We start from the raw sequence: 16,348 nt of genomic DNA, 5'->3' as shown, positions 1-16,348 counted from the left end.
GTGACAATGACACCCAAATGAAAGGGTAACAGGCCAGGGGCCCGCAGCGCAGTGGAGGGAGGGTGGGGGCTAACATAGGAGGTGGCAGGCTGTTCGGCAGGCCTCAGTAAACTGCAGTCCGTCTCTCTATTGTGTTAAAATTTGAGCGATGGCTAGTCACAACTCTGGTACTTTTGAGTTGTTTTCAGGGGAGCCAGGGTTTATACGCTATTGTTTCTACGGATGTTTGTGTACAATGCAGCAGAGAATGAAATGATGCTTTGGGACAAGGAGCAGGCAGGCTGGGGACTGATTAGCTCCATGTTGCTTTACATGGCAGGGTTATGTAAAAGCATGTACTGCACCTGCCACTCATGCCCTGACAAGCAGCTGAGGCTTGGTTGCTATGATAGAGGGCAGTGGGGCAGTGGGTAACAGCCCAGCCTGTTAGTGTCTCCTTCCTTACCTTATTTTGCTTGAACCACAGCGAGTGTGTGTGGCAGCGGTTGGGTAAGCAATAAATTGAAGCCTACCTGCCTGTGCATGCCATGCATCTGTACAATTAGGTATGAACCTGTGCTTCTGAGCATTTATGCAGTCATTGTTTGCATTTGTGAATGCTTCTGTTATTCATGTGGGTAGAGCTCTGGGTTTCTTTGTGGTGCTACTTTGATTTGGAGGACAGGAGAGAACTACTGCTTGCCAGCAAACCCTGCTAATCAATTCTGTTTAATTAGTCACTGTACGCTCAGCCCCACCAGCCCCCCACAGAGAGGAGGGACTCTGTCATATTGTGTTTGTCAGCAATGGAAAGCAAACCGTGGCGGGATCTGCCTCGCAGGGACAAACTCACACTTCACCGCCACCTCTGTCACTCTCCTGTCAGTCAGCGGGCAGACAGCCCCACTGCCCAAATATCACGTCCATTCTTTTCATGTTCTGTTACACATGCATGCTGACACACTCTGATTATGAGAGTTGCACACAATGGAGGGCGACGTACAAACTGTGTGCTCACATGCTGTGATTCTATGCTGACTACACATAAACAAAGAAGCACACACACATTTGACTCCAAATGTTATTTTAGTTTGGGATTGTACGTGGAGCAAGGAGCCGACAAAAAATTAATATGGAATGTTGAATATACTTTATTTAAGCCCTGCTTACTCCGTAAATGTGACTGATTTTCTAGACTGTGCACACACTAGGAGAGAGGAAGTTAATCTTTTGTTTGAGCAAGGCCTGGCTCACGTCGGTGTGGTCCACGGGCAGGCTTCCAGAGGGAAATTCAAGGGCATTTGGAGTGGTTGGCCTGTGATGCTGCTCAGTGTAGGGGAAACAGTGTGCTACGGTGATGTGAAAATGCAGCTGGAGAGCTCTGATTTTCACTGAGGACAATAGAGCTGCATACAAATGCAATGCCTTCCAACCATTTACTGTATCTTTCAAAGATATGCAGTGCTTCACAGGCTGCAAACACACTCCCTAGATAAAGCGTTAGGGCTTCTTATGCCACGCTGCCCTCAAACAATCCCAGATTCCTTGTTAGATCCCAATTTTTTAAACGTGTGATACAGACACTGGGCTCTCGATGTCCTTTTTGTCATTCTGTTCCTCAGACAAAGAAAGGAGAGTTATTAGATCCCACAGAGAGGTGACTCAACTCTGTTTTCCCCTGTGATGTTCTACCCCCTCTTTTTCTTTCAAACCACCGCCATTCTCTTCTAATGAATGCCTCTCCCTTGTTTTGACTGGCAGGTCGATGGGGGCGGGGCTTGCCCTATCGCCTGAGGACCTCAGAGGGGGCGGAGACAGTCAGAGAAGGAAGAAGAGGCTGTCCAGTCGAGGCTTTGAGCGACTCAGCAGCACACAGGTCAGGGTCCCCTTGTCCTCCTCCCTTTTGTCCTCTATGTAACTAGAAATGAAAGAGGCCACTCTTTGTTTCTTTGCATTTGATATATTCCTTTGTTGCACACTATTTCTAATTAGGTGCTACCCTCAGGAGTCAAATCCTCTGCTCTCCATATTAATATCTTTTTCACTCGGGCTTTGACTATTCCTTTTTCTTCGCTGTGTGTGAGCAAACGAGAGCCCTCTACCTCTGACGTTCTGATGCTTTTTGCGGCTGCTGTGACCGGGAGTGTAACTGGCTTTCTCTTGCTCTCTCATCTCTCTCTGTTGCAGCAGATAAAAGCACAGGGCTGCAGAAAAAGCGGTCTTCACAGCATGCTCAGCTCCAAGCTGGCCAGTGATGTGACTCAGCTCAAACAGAAAGCCCAGGGTAAAAAGAATCTCTCAGGGACAGGCTCCAGAGAAAAGGAGGTTTCTCCCTGCATCTCCAACCCCAAGCATAGAGTCCAGGGCGCAAGCAAAACTGAGTCCAGGCGTGAGTCTGGGGGACAAAGTGACACAGGTAGATACTGGAAATCACAGTACTGATTGTGCCTCATGCAGTTTTATTTTAATAAAGACAGTTCTGTGTTTTTAGTTTCACACTGTTGAATCCCTAAAATTTCACATATAGTCCTTAACCTCCATTTGAACTGTGATCGGTTTTACAAACTTTCTCAGCAGCCAGTGTGGACAGCGGTCCCCAAGAAAGTTGGACTGGACTGGTGCGCCGTGGACGTAAAAACGGATCCACCTCCCTGGTGCAGGGTTCTTCCCGTCTGAGCCAGCCCAAAGTGAGGGTTCTCCGTGGCCAAAGACCCGAGGCAATGGATGAGGGAGAGAGCTCCGCGGCAGAGAGTGACTCCTCTGATCAAGGTGACGCTGTGAATACTAAGAGCTGCTTATGAGACATATATAGTGATAGATAGTTTACCTAGACTGTGTTTACCTGCATTCACTCTGTTGACTTGTGAGTGAAATGAGGATTGTCACGTGTAAGGTGGAAACAATAGTGTTGCTGATTTATGAAAAAACTCCATAAAGGTTCACCCTGCACAGACATAACGGCTGCAACTAAGGATTATTTCCATTATCGACTGAGTATTATTATATTAATTTATTTTCACAATTCAATGGTTAATAATTTAGTCTATAAAATGTAAAAAAAAATTGTGAAAAACACTCACAACTTCACTGAGCCCAGAGACATCTTCAGTTGTTTCTTTTGTCTAACCAACAGTCCAAAACTCGAAGTGTCTTCATTTAATATCACAAATGATGATTAACCGATTCTCTGAATAGTTGGCAACTCATTTTTTTTTTCCATCAGCTAATCAATGAATGGACACAAAACAAAGGAGTGAGGGCGGCAGTGTGTGAAGCACGTTTGATCTGTTTCAAGTTAAAAATAAAGAAAAACGTTGGTCACATTTACACCTGAGTGAATGTATTGCCAACACGTTTTATCAGGTATCCTTTTAAGACACGTTATGTCTTGTTAAGTCCAGTGTGCCTTTTGTTAATTTGTAAATCACTGTTAAAGTAATCCGAGAAGTGTAAATAGGTGTTGACGAATGTCTTGTAACTGACGAGGGAGTACATGGACATTCGACACCTCAGGGATCGGCCTTGTTGGCTGGTCAGGGCTAGAGGTGCAGATGCAGCTGTGGACACTTGCCTGTGAGAGGCTTTGACAGCCCTGGAGTCTAGAAAACTGGGTGAAAGAGCTGCTTGAGAACGTGCAGTGACAAACAAAAACGCACGCACGCACACACACACACACAAACTTAGCCCCATACTCCCTAGCAGACTGGCTCTGTAGCATGTGGGTTCACACCTGGAAATTATACCTCTGCAGCAAGGCACTTCATACATAATTTCTATGAAAAGTTAAACTATTTAATTAAATACTAATGAGGTGCCAGTGAAATGATGGATAGTGAGCTAAATAACTTCACTGGTTGGTAATGACTTGAAAAGCTGGATTTGATAAGCCACATAAAACCTACCTAACAGTAGCATCTCTTTGCTGTATTGTTTTCTATCTCCATTAGAAGACGAAGAAGAGGAAGGTAGTTACGATACTGATGAAGGTCAAGACTACAGAGTTCAACCCCACAGAGACCTCACTTCTAGCTCCTCTGTGACAGGTCCAAGTCCCTCATCTGTTGTAAAACTGGAGGCCAATCAGAAAGCCAGGAACAAAAAACAGAGACAGGAGCTTTATGGTAAGACAGTCCTTTGAAACTGACTCATAAGTCAACAAAACTGCCCTACATCTTCATGGGAAGCATCTGTTTTATGTTTCTTCTTCTGGCTTGTTAGCTTGGTCTAAATCTGTTTCTTTAATTGAACCGCACAGGCTCCCAGAGTCTGTCTGGAGCAGAAGGGGAGGTCAAAGTAAGGAAAAAGCCCCCCTGTAGGCTGGGCCTGGCCACTGCAGTCAAAAGCCACCATGAAAATTACCGACCTGAGGGGGTTAGAAGGCCATGCGTCCCCAGGTCTAAAGAGCCTCGATGGGGCAGTCTTGGCACCAGAGGTAACCGCTTCCGGAGGACCATGGGGCTGGCCACGTTCCCAACCACCAGTGAGAGGCTAAAGAGGGCAACTCGAAAGAGCACCATGTTGAGAGGAGCAATCAATAAAGTAAGCAGAAAATTTGATGCACTAAATTAGAAAAACTGTACTGTAATATTACTTAAATTTGACAGAATAAGGATATATTGTACAACAAATAGCAATGAAAAAGGTATGATATATTGTCCAAGAAAAGGCTCCATTTTGTGGTTTGGGCCATCACAGCCTGCCAGAACTGTTATTTGAATTTTTTCCGCCCAAGCATAAGAGCAGCCACACATAATAGGCGCTCTTACCATTTAGTGGTTAGTTACATGAATTTTGTTATGCTTATCAATTTGTCATCGTGGAAATGCTCATGGTAGCAAAAATATGGGTGATAGCTAGGGTGAAGCATTAAGTGAACTGTGTTTAGCTCCCCTGTAGCAGAGCCTGACAGGCTTTGATCATTTGTACACACAATTTTTGATTAATACCCTCAGTTTAATTAGCGCATGTTAACTGAAAACTTGAATTAATAGTGCTTGCAAATCAGAAATATGTTCCCTAGAATTAATAATCTGTACCCTCTAAGGACTAAAACTCTCTGGATGGTTTTGCACATGAATTATTATTTTCTATAATTTATGTGCACAAACTTTGCACCCATGCGCCCACCTACCCAGTGCTTGTGGAAACATGGAACATTCTCACTACTCACCTTACCCATCTTCATGTTACTTTGACAGAGGAGAAGTTGCTGGTCAGTTGGGACACAATCCTCACAACGTGAGGAGGGCAGCAGTGAACGAAGGAGCAAGGACCACCAGGTACCAGTGACAGTAGTACTCAACCCTCATTGAGGAAACCAGGCACATGCAAACCACTGAACAGAGTCGAACAGCCTTCATACATTCTGTTGATTCTGGAGATGTCTTACTGTCCTAGATTTCTCACCCTGAGGACCGTTACTGTAGAACTATTAAAAGTACTTAGCACATTGCACATAGCCCAACCTCCTGCTGAGTAATCTTAGGGGAGGAGAGGATGGGAGACAAGATGTGGGAAGGGGGGGCAGCTCACACCTTCTGCTGTCACAAAGTGAAAAAATGTTCAAGTAAAATGGCTACTGATAGAAGATGGTACAGGCGCTGTGAAGTCCCCTGCGGTTATTTGCTACTTTGAGTAGAATGCTAAACAATTTCTTCTTTCTTCTATCACACTTTATATCTCCAAGTCTATTTTTTAATCAATCCCAGCATCCATTTATTCTTATGGCCCTTCTGTTGTATTCTGCAGCCAAAGGGACGAGCAGTGAGTCGGCTGCTGGAGAGCTTTGCGGCTGATGAGAGCTTTCAGATGGATGGCAGCAGTTTCTCGGAAGAAGAGGAGGACAGCAGCCATTCGTACAGCAGCAAAGGCCCTGAATGTGAGAGACACCGCTGTGTATCTTGAAACAGTGTTTCAAGCAGCCGATAGTTACAGCAATAACGCTGTAATCTTAATCGTGATGTTTGCTTTTCCTTATCCAGTTCCTAACTGTGTCCTGACCAAAGAACTCATAACTGATGGACTTAAGGTGCTGGTGTCCAAGGAGGATGAGCTTCTATACGCTGCCAGGGTCCACACTCTGGAGATCCCAGACATGTAAGATTCAGATCAGGTTATTTTATTTAATAAGAACATTAGTGATGTTGAAATGAAAGTAAGGATAATACATTTAGACACAAGGACCATTTAAGACTGGATGTGATGACATCGTGACAAGTTGGTGGACCATTTGCTCCATTTGTATTTGCATAAACACAACTCTACCTCTACTTTATGCAAATAAATCTATCAGGCACAAAGCACCAGACTCAGGATCACACTGTCAAAGTAGACAGTGGTGATCAAATATGAATCAGAATTTTGTTACTTCAAAAGTTTTCAAAAACATATTTTAGGATACTGTTTAGCTGTAATAAGAGCAGATCAGGCTGCCATTTTTTTCCTGCTTGAAAACAGATGAGCCAAAATTAAGCACAAGCGAATCTGACATGACCTAAACATTAAGTTGTTAGGTGCACCCATATTCCACAATAGATTACATAAGACTTTCGAATTACAGTGACATGTTTACGTCTTTTTTCAATGTTCACTCTGCATTTATTTGCTGAAATCACGTAAATCTGAGATGGTGTAAAAGAGGCATTTCTGTGTAGAAAGTTAAAACATGGAGGTTAGCACATCCTTCCAGACATCCACCCATTAAAAAGGAAATCATGCAAACAAGATGTATCAGGGTAGACATCTTTGCAACCACAAAAAGAGCTTGAAGTTTTTGCCTCCTTTTATCTCTCTTTTTTATCTGACTTCATGTCTTTTTTTTATTTACTTTACAAACCCCACATCGTCCCATGCCTATCTCAGGCAGCAAAAAGATGCTTTAACAACAGCAGAGTGGGAGTAACATATGACACAGGAGCTAGGCAAGGGTACAACCATCTGAAAATAGCCTCATCTTTCTCTCTGTTCTGTGCTTTTTCTCTAGCTTCAGCATTGTTATTGACGGTGAAAGAGGAAACCGCCCAAGAATCTATTCATTGGAGCAGCTGCTACAGGAAGCTGTAAGTTCACCCTGCTGCACAAAAACATTCTTTGTTACAAGAGAAACCATCATTTGTTTGGTCTTCTGGGTCACTCAACACTGTCTGTCTTAAACATCCCTCGCACACTCTGCTTTTCTCCATTGCCTTCCAGCCTTTCTGTAGCGTTGCCATTCCCTTGGCTTTCTCTCTTCCAACTTCCCTTAACTGTCTCTCAGGGTCAGTGAGAGCCATCTAAACCTCTTAAATGAATATGAACATATGGGAAGCAGGATCTTGGGGTTTTTGTGTGAGAGTCTGCAGTGAATGTCCGTTAAACCCATCTGTGTGTGGGTGGGATAATCCCCCAAACACCTTCACATTTTGGAATTTAAATGAGAGATGACATGGACTTCACATTACTTACTGCTGACAAAGTAAAGCAGTTGTTTGTAGGCTCTGATCAACAAAGACACAATGCATTACGCATGCACAATGTGTTTTTTTTTTTTTCAACCAATACTGATAGCTACCTGCTTCTCATGGCCAGCACAAATAATCTAACCAATAATTTCACATTTCTGTATGTTAAAAATAAGTTCATAACCTGTAGTTTATGGACGCCTGATAGTAAGAGAGGCTGAGATGTGGTGAGCAAAGATGGACACTTGATATCACACAGCTCTAAATTGTGTTGTGTGAGCCCCTTTTCACGTCTGAATCCTTGAGGAACATGTATCACAACTTAGAATTGTGTTGTCTTCCTCTGAAACTGTAAAATTATCAGCTCAATTGATTATTGATCAGCTATAATTTCATTATTGACAGATAGTCAGTGATGTAAATTTCTCAGTACTGGTTCAATAATTTTGGTTCAATATGTATTTGTTGTGCATCCCTGAGCAGCATGTGAAGAGAAGTTAGCTAAGGGTGGTCAAAACTATAATGCTTTTCAGTCATTACAAGACATGTCTATTTCACAGTAAAACTGACCACCCTTTTAGCATTTTAAGAAGCATCTGTGGTTGATTTTTTTCTTTTTTATATACCTTTGCCACATGATTTGTAACTCTCACTCAGTTTCATGTTAAGGTACAATTATAGTTTTCCTAAGTCTTCCATGTAATGAAACATAATTATATATTGTAGAAACCACAGCACATTCTTGGCTGGTATTCAGTTGCATTTAGGTAACATGTACTTCCTGGTGTGCTTTGCATCCAGAATAGAGGTTCTGTGTTTACTGCAACAGGTGAACTTTGTCCCACTTTTTCCATCAGGAGGATGCTGGTGTCTATGAACAAATAACAGCTGGGTCACCTAAAGCAGCAAAGTTGTCAAACCCACATCTCTTCCAACTGTGGAAACAAGTTTTGACTATTGCCAAACAGGGTACAGGATGTCGGTGTTTGCACAATATCAAGTGTCCAGAGATGATGACCCTGGAAGAGCAGAGCAGAGTTTAACTGGCACGATTGTGCCTTGGTGTAATGGCTTTTGCTCTCATTCTCATAGGGGAAAGGGGAAGATGCCAAGATGGCAAGATAACTGTGCTGGGACCTCATCTAAAACTGTTTTGTGATCATTTAATTTAAAAACTAAACTGGCATATATTTTCACTTAAAACTGATGAGGAATAACTAGCCATTATGTCCATGTTTTCAATTGATACGGGATAAAATATTTGAATTGAATTTATAATATTTGAAACAGTTTTTACTTCCCAGGAACATGTGTTTAAAGTACATCACAAGTGCATATGATTCAATTACACTTCTTCAAATAAACTTTAATATTATATTACTTATTATTGTTTGTATCTTCCTATTAGCCAAGAGTAACCACAGCATTCAACTGTCCACAAGATCTGTGTTTATCTCATACATTAGCTTATTTACTATAAGTCCTTCCACGTAGTCCCTCATACTGATCAATGTTAGTTTTCACACAAAGCCTTTTCATTGTGCCATTTCCTAATTCTCCAGGCAGTTTTTAGACAAATACTTCTGGCAACTTTACTCATGTCTAAACACTCATCAGATAGCAGCTGGTTCTAATTATGCCATGCTTCCACCTTCTAGTCTTTAACTTAGTCCAAAAGCTATTTATTTGATTCTGACACCCATGCCCTGATTTTCACCGTGATCCATTCCCCTTCCCCATGCGTGCACACGCACCCACACACACACACATCCACATCCACACCTCATCAGTCAAAGGGTCCCTTGCCATGGCAACAGTAAGTGAAAGCAACCTGAAAGAGCCCCCAGTGAGTGGCGGATGCTGGGGCTGCCTGCATTGTTGGAGGGAGGATCTGGCAACCTGCAATCACAAGCCCTCTATTCAGGCCCTCTTTAGTATTACTCAGCAAGTCAGGATTTACTGCATCATGGCTTCCGTTCTTTTCAGCCCTGACTGGCACATTGGCATGAGATAAGTGCCGCTTGGAAATGTGGCACAGTGGCTGCCCATGCACAATGCTCCATGGCCCTGATACTGTTTGTATGTGTGTGTGTGTGTGTGTGTGTGTGTACACATGTGTGTCTCTGTGTGTGCAGCCTGTAATGAATCATAATTATGTTTTGGTCTGGCCTGCAGGTCCTGGATATCCGTCCAGAGTCAGAGACTTTGCTTAGTGAAGGAACCAGGGTGTGCGCTTACTGGAGTGAACGTTCACGCTGCTTATACCCAGGCTATGTTCGCAGAGGTGAGACATCAGCTTCTCCTATCTTTGTTTTCCTGAGGTATCTTCAACTATACACTTCATTGCATGTACATACATAATCACTTAACAGCATTTGTTCATTTTCCTACACCTCCACCTGAGCAAGCGCATTTTTGTACCTTGCAGGTGGTTCGTCCGTTGAAGGGAAGCAAGGGGGAGTGATGGTCGAGTTTGATGATGGAGACAGAGGGAAGATTTCTCTCCAAAACATCCGCCTCTTACCTCCAGGATACCAGATTCACTGTGGGTGTCTCTATGTAACTGGAAATTTTCCCTTTCATTTTGCTATGCATTATCCACCTGTGAGTCAGTGCTAATGAATTCTACCTCTGCTCCTTTAGGTGGGGAGTCATCCCCTGCCCTGCTGGTACCCAGCGGGACTACAGAGAAGAGAACTTCTAGTTTGGAGCAGGCCCCCATCAGTGAAAGACCATTTGACAGACTTAACACTCTCAATACTGTATTGAGCAGCCCAACTCTCACTGTTCACAAAAGAAGACCAGGTAAGATTTAACCCCAGAAACCTTAAATGACCCATCTACTGTAAAAAACAAACAAACAAAAAAACCTACAACAAAAAAAACAACAACTAATGTCCAAGTGTCTCATGTAATTCTATATGAAAATTATCTTGATTCACAACAACATTTAGCAGTCTTTGAAAATCATGGATTCTTTCATAGAATTTAAAATACCCAACTGCTAACTACCTGATAACACTCTTTATTCACAATTCACACTTAATAGTTCATATTGAGTAGCAGTAGCTTTGCAACAAGGCTAATTGTGGGGCTATTCTGTTGGACAGTTGTATCAAATAAACTGGTCAGCATACTATATGTTCAAATGAGACACAGTCATGTTTCATCCTTTTTGATGTTTTGTTAAAATACAACTTTTTCTTTATTCTAGGGAGGCCTAAAGGGTCTGGCAAAAAACAAAAGCAGCAGCAACAGGCCGAGAATGCTAATAAAAATCCTTCACCTTTCCTGGGTTGGCCTTCATTGTCCAACACCAGAAAGAGGACATCCGACAACTTATTCCAGCTCAATGGGGCACCCAAGAAGGTCTTGAGAGGGAAGGAGGATGAACTGTTTCACTTGCCTCAGACCCAGCCACTGGTATCCACCCCAGCCAAAGGCCTCTTCAGCAGCAGCTCCTTTGAGGTAGACTCCTTCAGCAGCATTGCAAATGGCTACTCCTCCTTCTGTACTCAGTCTACAGGGCCAAGTCCAGGTTTATCTATGGGCCCCAGAAGTGGGCTGTATGGCCACAGGCGCAGGCAAGATGAGCTTGCTATGCCAAGGAGCAGGAAGTCTGGACAAGAGTTCCTGGTAAAGTTAGATCACGAAGGAGTAACCTCACCCAAGACAAAAAACAGCAAAGCTCTGCTGTTGCGAGGTGGATCTTCCAGTGTCAGTGGTATGCCCAGGACAGAGGCTTACTCTCACCCAGTCCTTCTGGTTAAAGACAACAAAAAGGGTGGTGCCTCCAGGGTAGAACTTCTTGTGAAAGGAACCACACCTCAAAGAAAGCCCCCCCAGTCTCTGCGTCTGGGTGAATATGGTGACTTGGGCTTCAGTTACCACAGAGAGTGTAACAGTTCCTACTCTGATCTGGATGATGAAGAGGAAGAGAGGAGGAGGTCTGCACTGGTTGCAGCCTCAGGGGGATTAAGGACGGCTGGCCGCTTCCTGTCTCGTCTCTCTGTCTCCTCCTCTTCTTCTGGTTCTTCAAGCTCCTCCTCTTCAGGCTCTCTCTCCAGTTCCAGCTTGTGTTCCTCTGACAATGATTCCTCTTACAGCTCAGAGGATGAGGACGGTTCTACACTGATGCTTCAGAGTTGCCTGTCTTCCCACCGGGGCCTCCTGCAACCTTCTGAACCCTCCACTTCTTCACGGTCACACCAGCACTCCTTTGTTGCCAAAGCAGTGGCTGTTTCCAATGTCAAAGGAGCCCTCCCTGACCAGGTATCCAACAGCAAGTCCCTGAAGAGGAAAGACTGCACGAGTTCCACCTCTAAACCATCTAAGGATTTCGTGAAGAAACCTAGGATGCTTTCTGATGACAGCCCATTTATTCCAAGGCCCAAGACATCTGCATTCCTTGCGGGACGACAGATGTGGAGGTGGTCAGGAAATCCTACACAGGTGAGAACAGCAATGCTTCTACTACATAATGTAATAAAAATTTGACCTACTTATATAGTATCAGTTCAGTTATCTTAGAATACTAAATCACTAGAGTTCAAGAAATATAATCATAATAATCATCATCTAAGAAGATTGGTCAAAGTGTCTTGTTTTCCACAGAGACGAGGTGTAAAAGGCAAGGCCAAGAAGCTTTTCTATAAGGCTATTGTGCGAGGCAGAGAGATTGTGAGAGTTGGAGATTGTGCTGTGTTCCTCTCAGCTGGACGCCCTAACCTTCCATACGTGGGTCGAATTGAGAACTTCTGGGAATCGTGGACCTCCAACATGGTGGTCAAAGTTAAGTGGTTCTACCACCCTGAAGAAACCAAACTAGGCAAGAGGCATCGAGATGGCAAGGTGAGGTTACAGTTTTATGAAGATTGCTAGTTGTGTCCAGCATATGGAACTTACACATGACATTATTGTTTATTTGTTGCTTTGTAATAATGCAGCTAATCCTGTCTTTTCCTCCTCCAGTATGCACTGTACCAGTCGTGTCATGAGGATGAGAATGACGTCCAGACAATCTCTCATAAGTGCCAGGTGGTGAGCAGGGAGGAGTATGAGTGTCTGACTCGCAATCAGAAGCCGAACAGTCCCTTCCCAGACCTCTACTACCTGGCTGGGACGTATGACCCTACCACTGGTCAGCTTGTCACTGCTGAAGGGGTTTCCATTCTATGCTAAACCTCCATAAAGACACTACTGAAGGACTCCTTTGGAGGAAGGATCAAAGTCCATGACTAAAAGTCCATTATCTACAAGACTCTCCAGCCTTGGAAGACAACAAGTGTTCCTTGGGCATGCCACAAGGACCTATGGACTAACTGTCAGCAACAAAGCAGGGCTGTCTGAGGTTACACACTGGAGTCTATTGCCGTCTAACCTTCATGGAAGTGAAGGGTATGTCCATAACTCGCTGATCCTTTCAAGAAGGAAAGCAGTAAGTCTGGGCCTTCTTGGGCAAATTCAATAAGTGGCGTTTCAGTCGTCTAACTAATCTTTTTTTAATGGATCCATGTGATTGACAGCTTCATAACTGGTTTTAAGACTCATGCTTCCAGCTCCTATCATATGTCACCAAAGGAGAGCTGAGAGTGCATTTGGCTGTGCAAAGTACCATGAGACTAAATAGTCTCTGCGGACCAATTCTTTCAAGGTAGCCTTACCTAAAGGAATGGAAACAAAAGCGAGGCATGGGGCTATCCCAAGACCTCTTCATTCCAGGGAAGTTAAAAACATGTAAAGGATGTAAAGTTGATGTCTGTAAATATTTTGAATTTTTCCCAATCAAGCCATACACTTCAGTACCTCTCGCCTGTCTTAACTGTTCAGGTGTACATTGTACAGTTCAATTATTGTATTGTTGTCTAATGTCTATATGTACATAAAAGCTATTTTATATAGGAGTTTATTGTATATATGAGATGTATCTTTCCATGTTTGCAATTGATTTATTTTTATATGGGTGTAGAATACTTTACGTTTTTCCTTTGCTTTGGAAAGTCAAGATTGGAGATGTTAGTGTTGCACTGCATATGCCCTGCTGAGACAGACAGAGACAGACTGAGCACAAACAAAGACAGAAGGATTTAGTTTATAACAGGACAAGGCTCACTTTCTGAGAGAGAGGGGTCATCCTGTTTAAAAAAAAAAAAATAAAATAGGTCAAGTGGCTTTTTGTAAAAGTGTTCTGTTACTTAGCATTTTTGTTATCCTATTTTAAAAACATCTTTTTATTTATGTACCTCGCAGTTGGTCATCATCACAAGGCAGATCCCACTGGACTGCAATCACGGGTCAAAAATGATTTAAGATTAATGATATGAGTATACCATTTTGACACAATATTTGTGTGTGATGAGTGTCCTGGCATCACTATAATCATGTCCATAAAAATCAATTTAGAATAAGACTGGGTCTCTTAATGAAAATGTGTTAGATGTGCATTGCGCTCATGAATGCATGGTTCAGCACATTATGACCTACAAAATACCAAAGTGTCTTTAACGTCTTTATTTCCTTTATTTAAATTTAACATATGTCAAGCACCTGTACTGAACTCAAATCAGAAATTACTGGTAGCTTATAGAATACTTGTCCTCCACTATGTGCATATACCTGTATATTGGCTTTGCATTGTGACAATGATTTCTTGCACAAGTACCTGCAGTTTTGTTTAGTGCAAACTTATGCAGAAAAAGGCCACCTGGGAGCGTGATTATGAAGGTCAAGGTACTGACAAAGTAAGACGTAGAGTACTGACAATTTGTTGGAATTAGTCCATTTTAGTTTCATCAGCCATCTGTGTCTATTTTGTACAGTACACGCACATACTCAATGCTAACTGTGAAGGACAATCAGATTCACAAAGCAATGGACATAGAGTAGGTTCACTCGATCTGAAAATTACTTAAGTTTATTTAATTTGTGCCAAGTACATTTTGTCTATTTTTGTCTTGTTTGATAGCCAATCCTGAGTATTCTTTGTTCACAAAGTTTTATTTTGTTCGCCAACATTTTATTTATTGTCAATGTTGCTGTTTGTTCATGCCAAGAGCGCTTTATGAGAATGTGACATTGTTTTTCTTGGTGTGATGTCGCATTTGCATTTCCTTAATAAAACTGGTCTTGTAGAGGCCGTCTAGTGAAAAGAAATAAAGCAACACTGGATTCTTCTCATCCACAAACCTCTGTGAATTAATTCTGTTATTTTAACTGTGTGCCCCTCATTTTACTGCACCTACCATTTCCCATCGATACATTCATGTTAAACCCAGCATTTTTGATCAATTTTGTCAAACTGTAAAAACATCTAAGTATTTTAATCTGCTTTAAACACAGAAATAGCAAAATTCTCAGAGCAGTAATAATGTTAAAAACCACACACTGCTTATAGTGTGTGTGTGTGTGTGTCTGTATGCCTGTGATATGAATGTGCCAGAGTAAGTTTTGAAAGCCACTCCTAACTAGTAATGACAGAAACAAGCAGGGTGAGACATTTCAGAGCCTGGGTCCCCTTGGATTCTGGAATGGATAAATTCAATAAAGTTTTGTAATGCGACAAAGATATTTTCTTTGAAAGAAAGAATGCGTTGAATTTTGTCATTCAAAGGGTGCAAAACTGACACAAAATTGATACCAAAGAGACCGTGTTTAACCCAGTTCACAATTTCCACAAATGTCACAAAGATTTTTAGACGTCACCTTCGACATTTGAAAAGTCTAAGGTAGATTTGTTGGCGTTTTAAAAAGAATAAAAAAAACAGCATCAGCTGTCTGATGCTTACCCAATAACAACTAACTAGTTCAGACAGAGCAATTTATGTTGTGTAATGTCATCAGCTGATCAGTATCATCTGACTGGAACAATCACCAATAGAGTCAACAAGTAGTATTTATGACAAACTTGCACTCATTCTTTTGTTCATTTGTGCATTTGTGCTGCCTTTGCTGGTTTATTCTAGATAATACATGACTTATTTCTCCCTTACCCATCCCCCTACCTCCACCTGTTCTAGTTTCTTATTACTAGACACAGTGATGGCAGCTCTTGCCTTGTTGTGCATTATGTATATCTCATATCTCATCTATGTGTGTGCTGGGCTCTGGTCTTTATGTAGGGAGTTTTAATGTGCTCCCCTCAGAATTTTGAGGCTACTTGGATTCATTTGTGAAGCACCCTCAAGCACAAGGCCCTTTTTTCTGCCAAATTCTTTTATTTGTTGTGATAAATCCTTTGATGTAAGTGTATCTGGCTGAACTAAGTTTATGTGAGCTTTGAGTTCCTTAGTAAATAGAGACAGATCTGTCACAGCATCAAATAAAGCCTACTGGGTTTAGCTGCCAAGCTCTGTAAATATGATGTTCACTGATTCAGAGATAGATGTGAATTTTCGTGATTCATGATAAAGGACATTTTCCCATTTTCTTTTAAAATGAAATGGTTCTTTGTTGGTGTATCTGTGGGGTGGTAGAAAACTAAGAGATAGGCCCAAAAGTTTACGAAAACCTTGTCCCAAACCCTTGAACAAGTCTGTCAGCATTCAGTGTATTAATGTTTTCAAGATCTGTAAATGTGTAATTTCTGTATTTGTGCTGCAATTTTTTACAGATAAATCTGTGGTATAGGATCAAGATTTTTATAAATGAATAAACACCATAACAAAATATGTAAGATTCTATTCAAATTGAATGTTTGTTTCTGATCAAAATAAATGGATTTATGTACATTTTTTTGTATCTGTTAAATGGAGGCTAGACGTAAAAGAGGGCGCTCTCTGGTGGAATGCAAACCACACTGCATCACCCACAATAAGCTTGCAGACTGAAAACATCAATTTTCTATTTTTAATTAAAGACACAGTGTAGGAGCAGACAGGTATATACCTATATCCCACCACTCCAGCTATAACCTACAGCATTTGACCATTTGC

General features: G+C 42.1%; 1 protein-coding gene across 5 annotated transcripts in view; it reads left to right on the top strand.

Moving 5' to 3' along the window:
• Positions 1-16,144, top strand: part of LOC124072792 (BAH and coiled-coil domain-containing protein 1) — a 63,377-nt gene extending 47,233 nt beyond the window's left edge. For 4 of the 5 annotated variants that reach the window (XM_046414460.1, XM_046414458.1, XM_046414455.1 and 1 more), the window contains exons 15-29: positions 1,741-1,855; positions 2,167-2,395; positions 2,554-2,748; positions 3,927-4,100; positions 4,235-4,518; positions 5,178-5,258; positions 5,728-5,857; positions 5,961-6,075; positions 6,962-7,037; positions 9,594-9,702; positions 9,847-9,963; positions 10,062-10,223; positions 10,633-11,870; positions 12,033-12,269; positions 12,390-16,144. In XM_046414460.1, the coding sequence (XP_046270416.1) occupies positions 1,741-1,855; positions 2,167-2,395; positions 2,554-2,748; positions 3,927-4,100; positions 4,235-4,518; positions 5,178-5,258; positions 5,728-5,857; positions 5,961-6,075; positions 6,962-7,037; positions 9,594-9,702; positions 9,847-9,963; positions 10,062-10,223; positions 10,633-11,870; positions 12,033-12,269; positions 12,390-12,599 (3,472 nt within the window). In that variant the 3' untranslated portion in view covers positions 12,600-16,144. The remainder of the gene's footprint in view (positions 1-1,740; positions 1,856-2,166; positions 2,396-2,553; positions 2,749-3,926; positions 4,101-4,234; positions 4,519-5,177; positions 5,259-5,727; positions 5,858-5,960; positions 6,076-6,961; positions 7,038-9,593; positions 9,703-9,846; positions 9,964-10,061; positions 10,224-10,632; positions 11,871-12,032; positions 12,270-12,389) is intronic. The other variant, XM_046414457.1, reaches the window with a different exon arrangement.
• The last annotated feature ends 204 nt before the right edge of the window (positions 16,145-16,348 follow it).

This window comes from Scatophagus argus, chromosome 16 (genome assembly GCF_020382885.2).
Source record: "Scatophagus argus isolate fScaArg1 chromosome 16, fScaArg1.pri, whole genome shotgun sequence".
Taxonomy (NCBI): domain Eukaryota; kingdom Metazoa; phylum Chordata; class Actinopteri; family Scatophagidae; genus Scatophagus; species Scatophagus argus.
The sequence above is the reverse complement of the archived record's forward strand: the minus strand, read 5'-3'. Positions and strand labels throughout refer to the sequence as shown.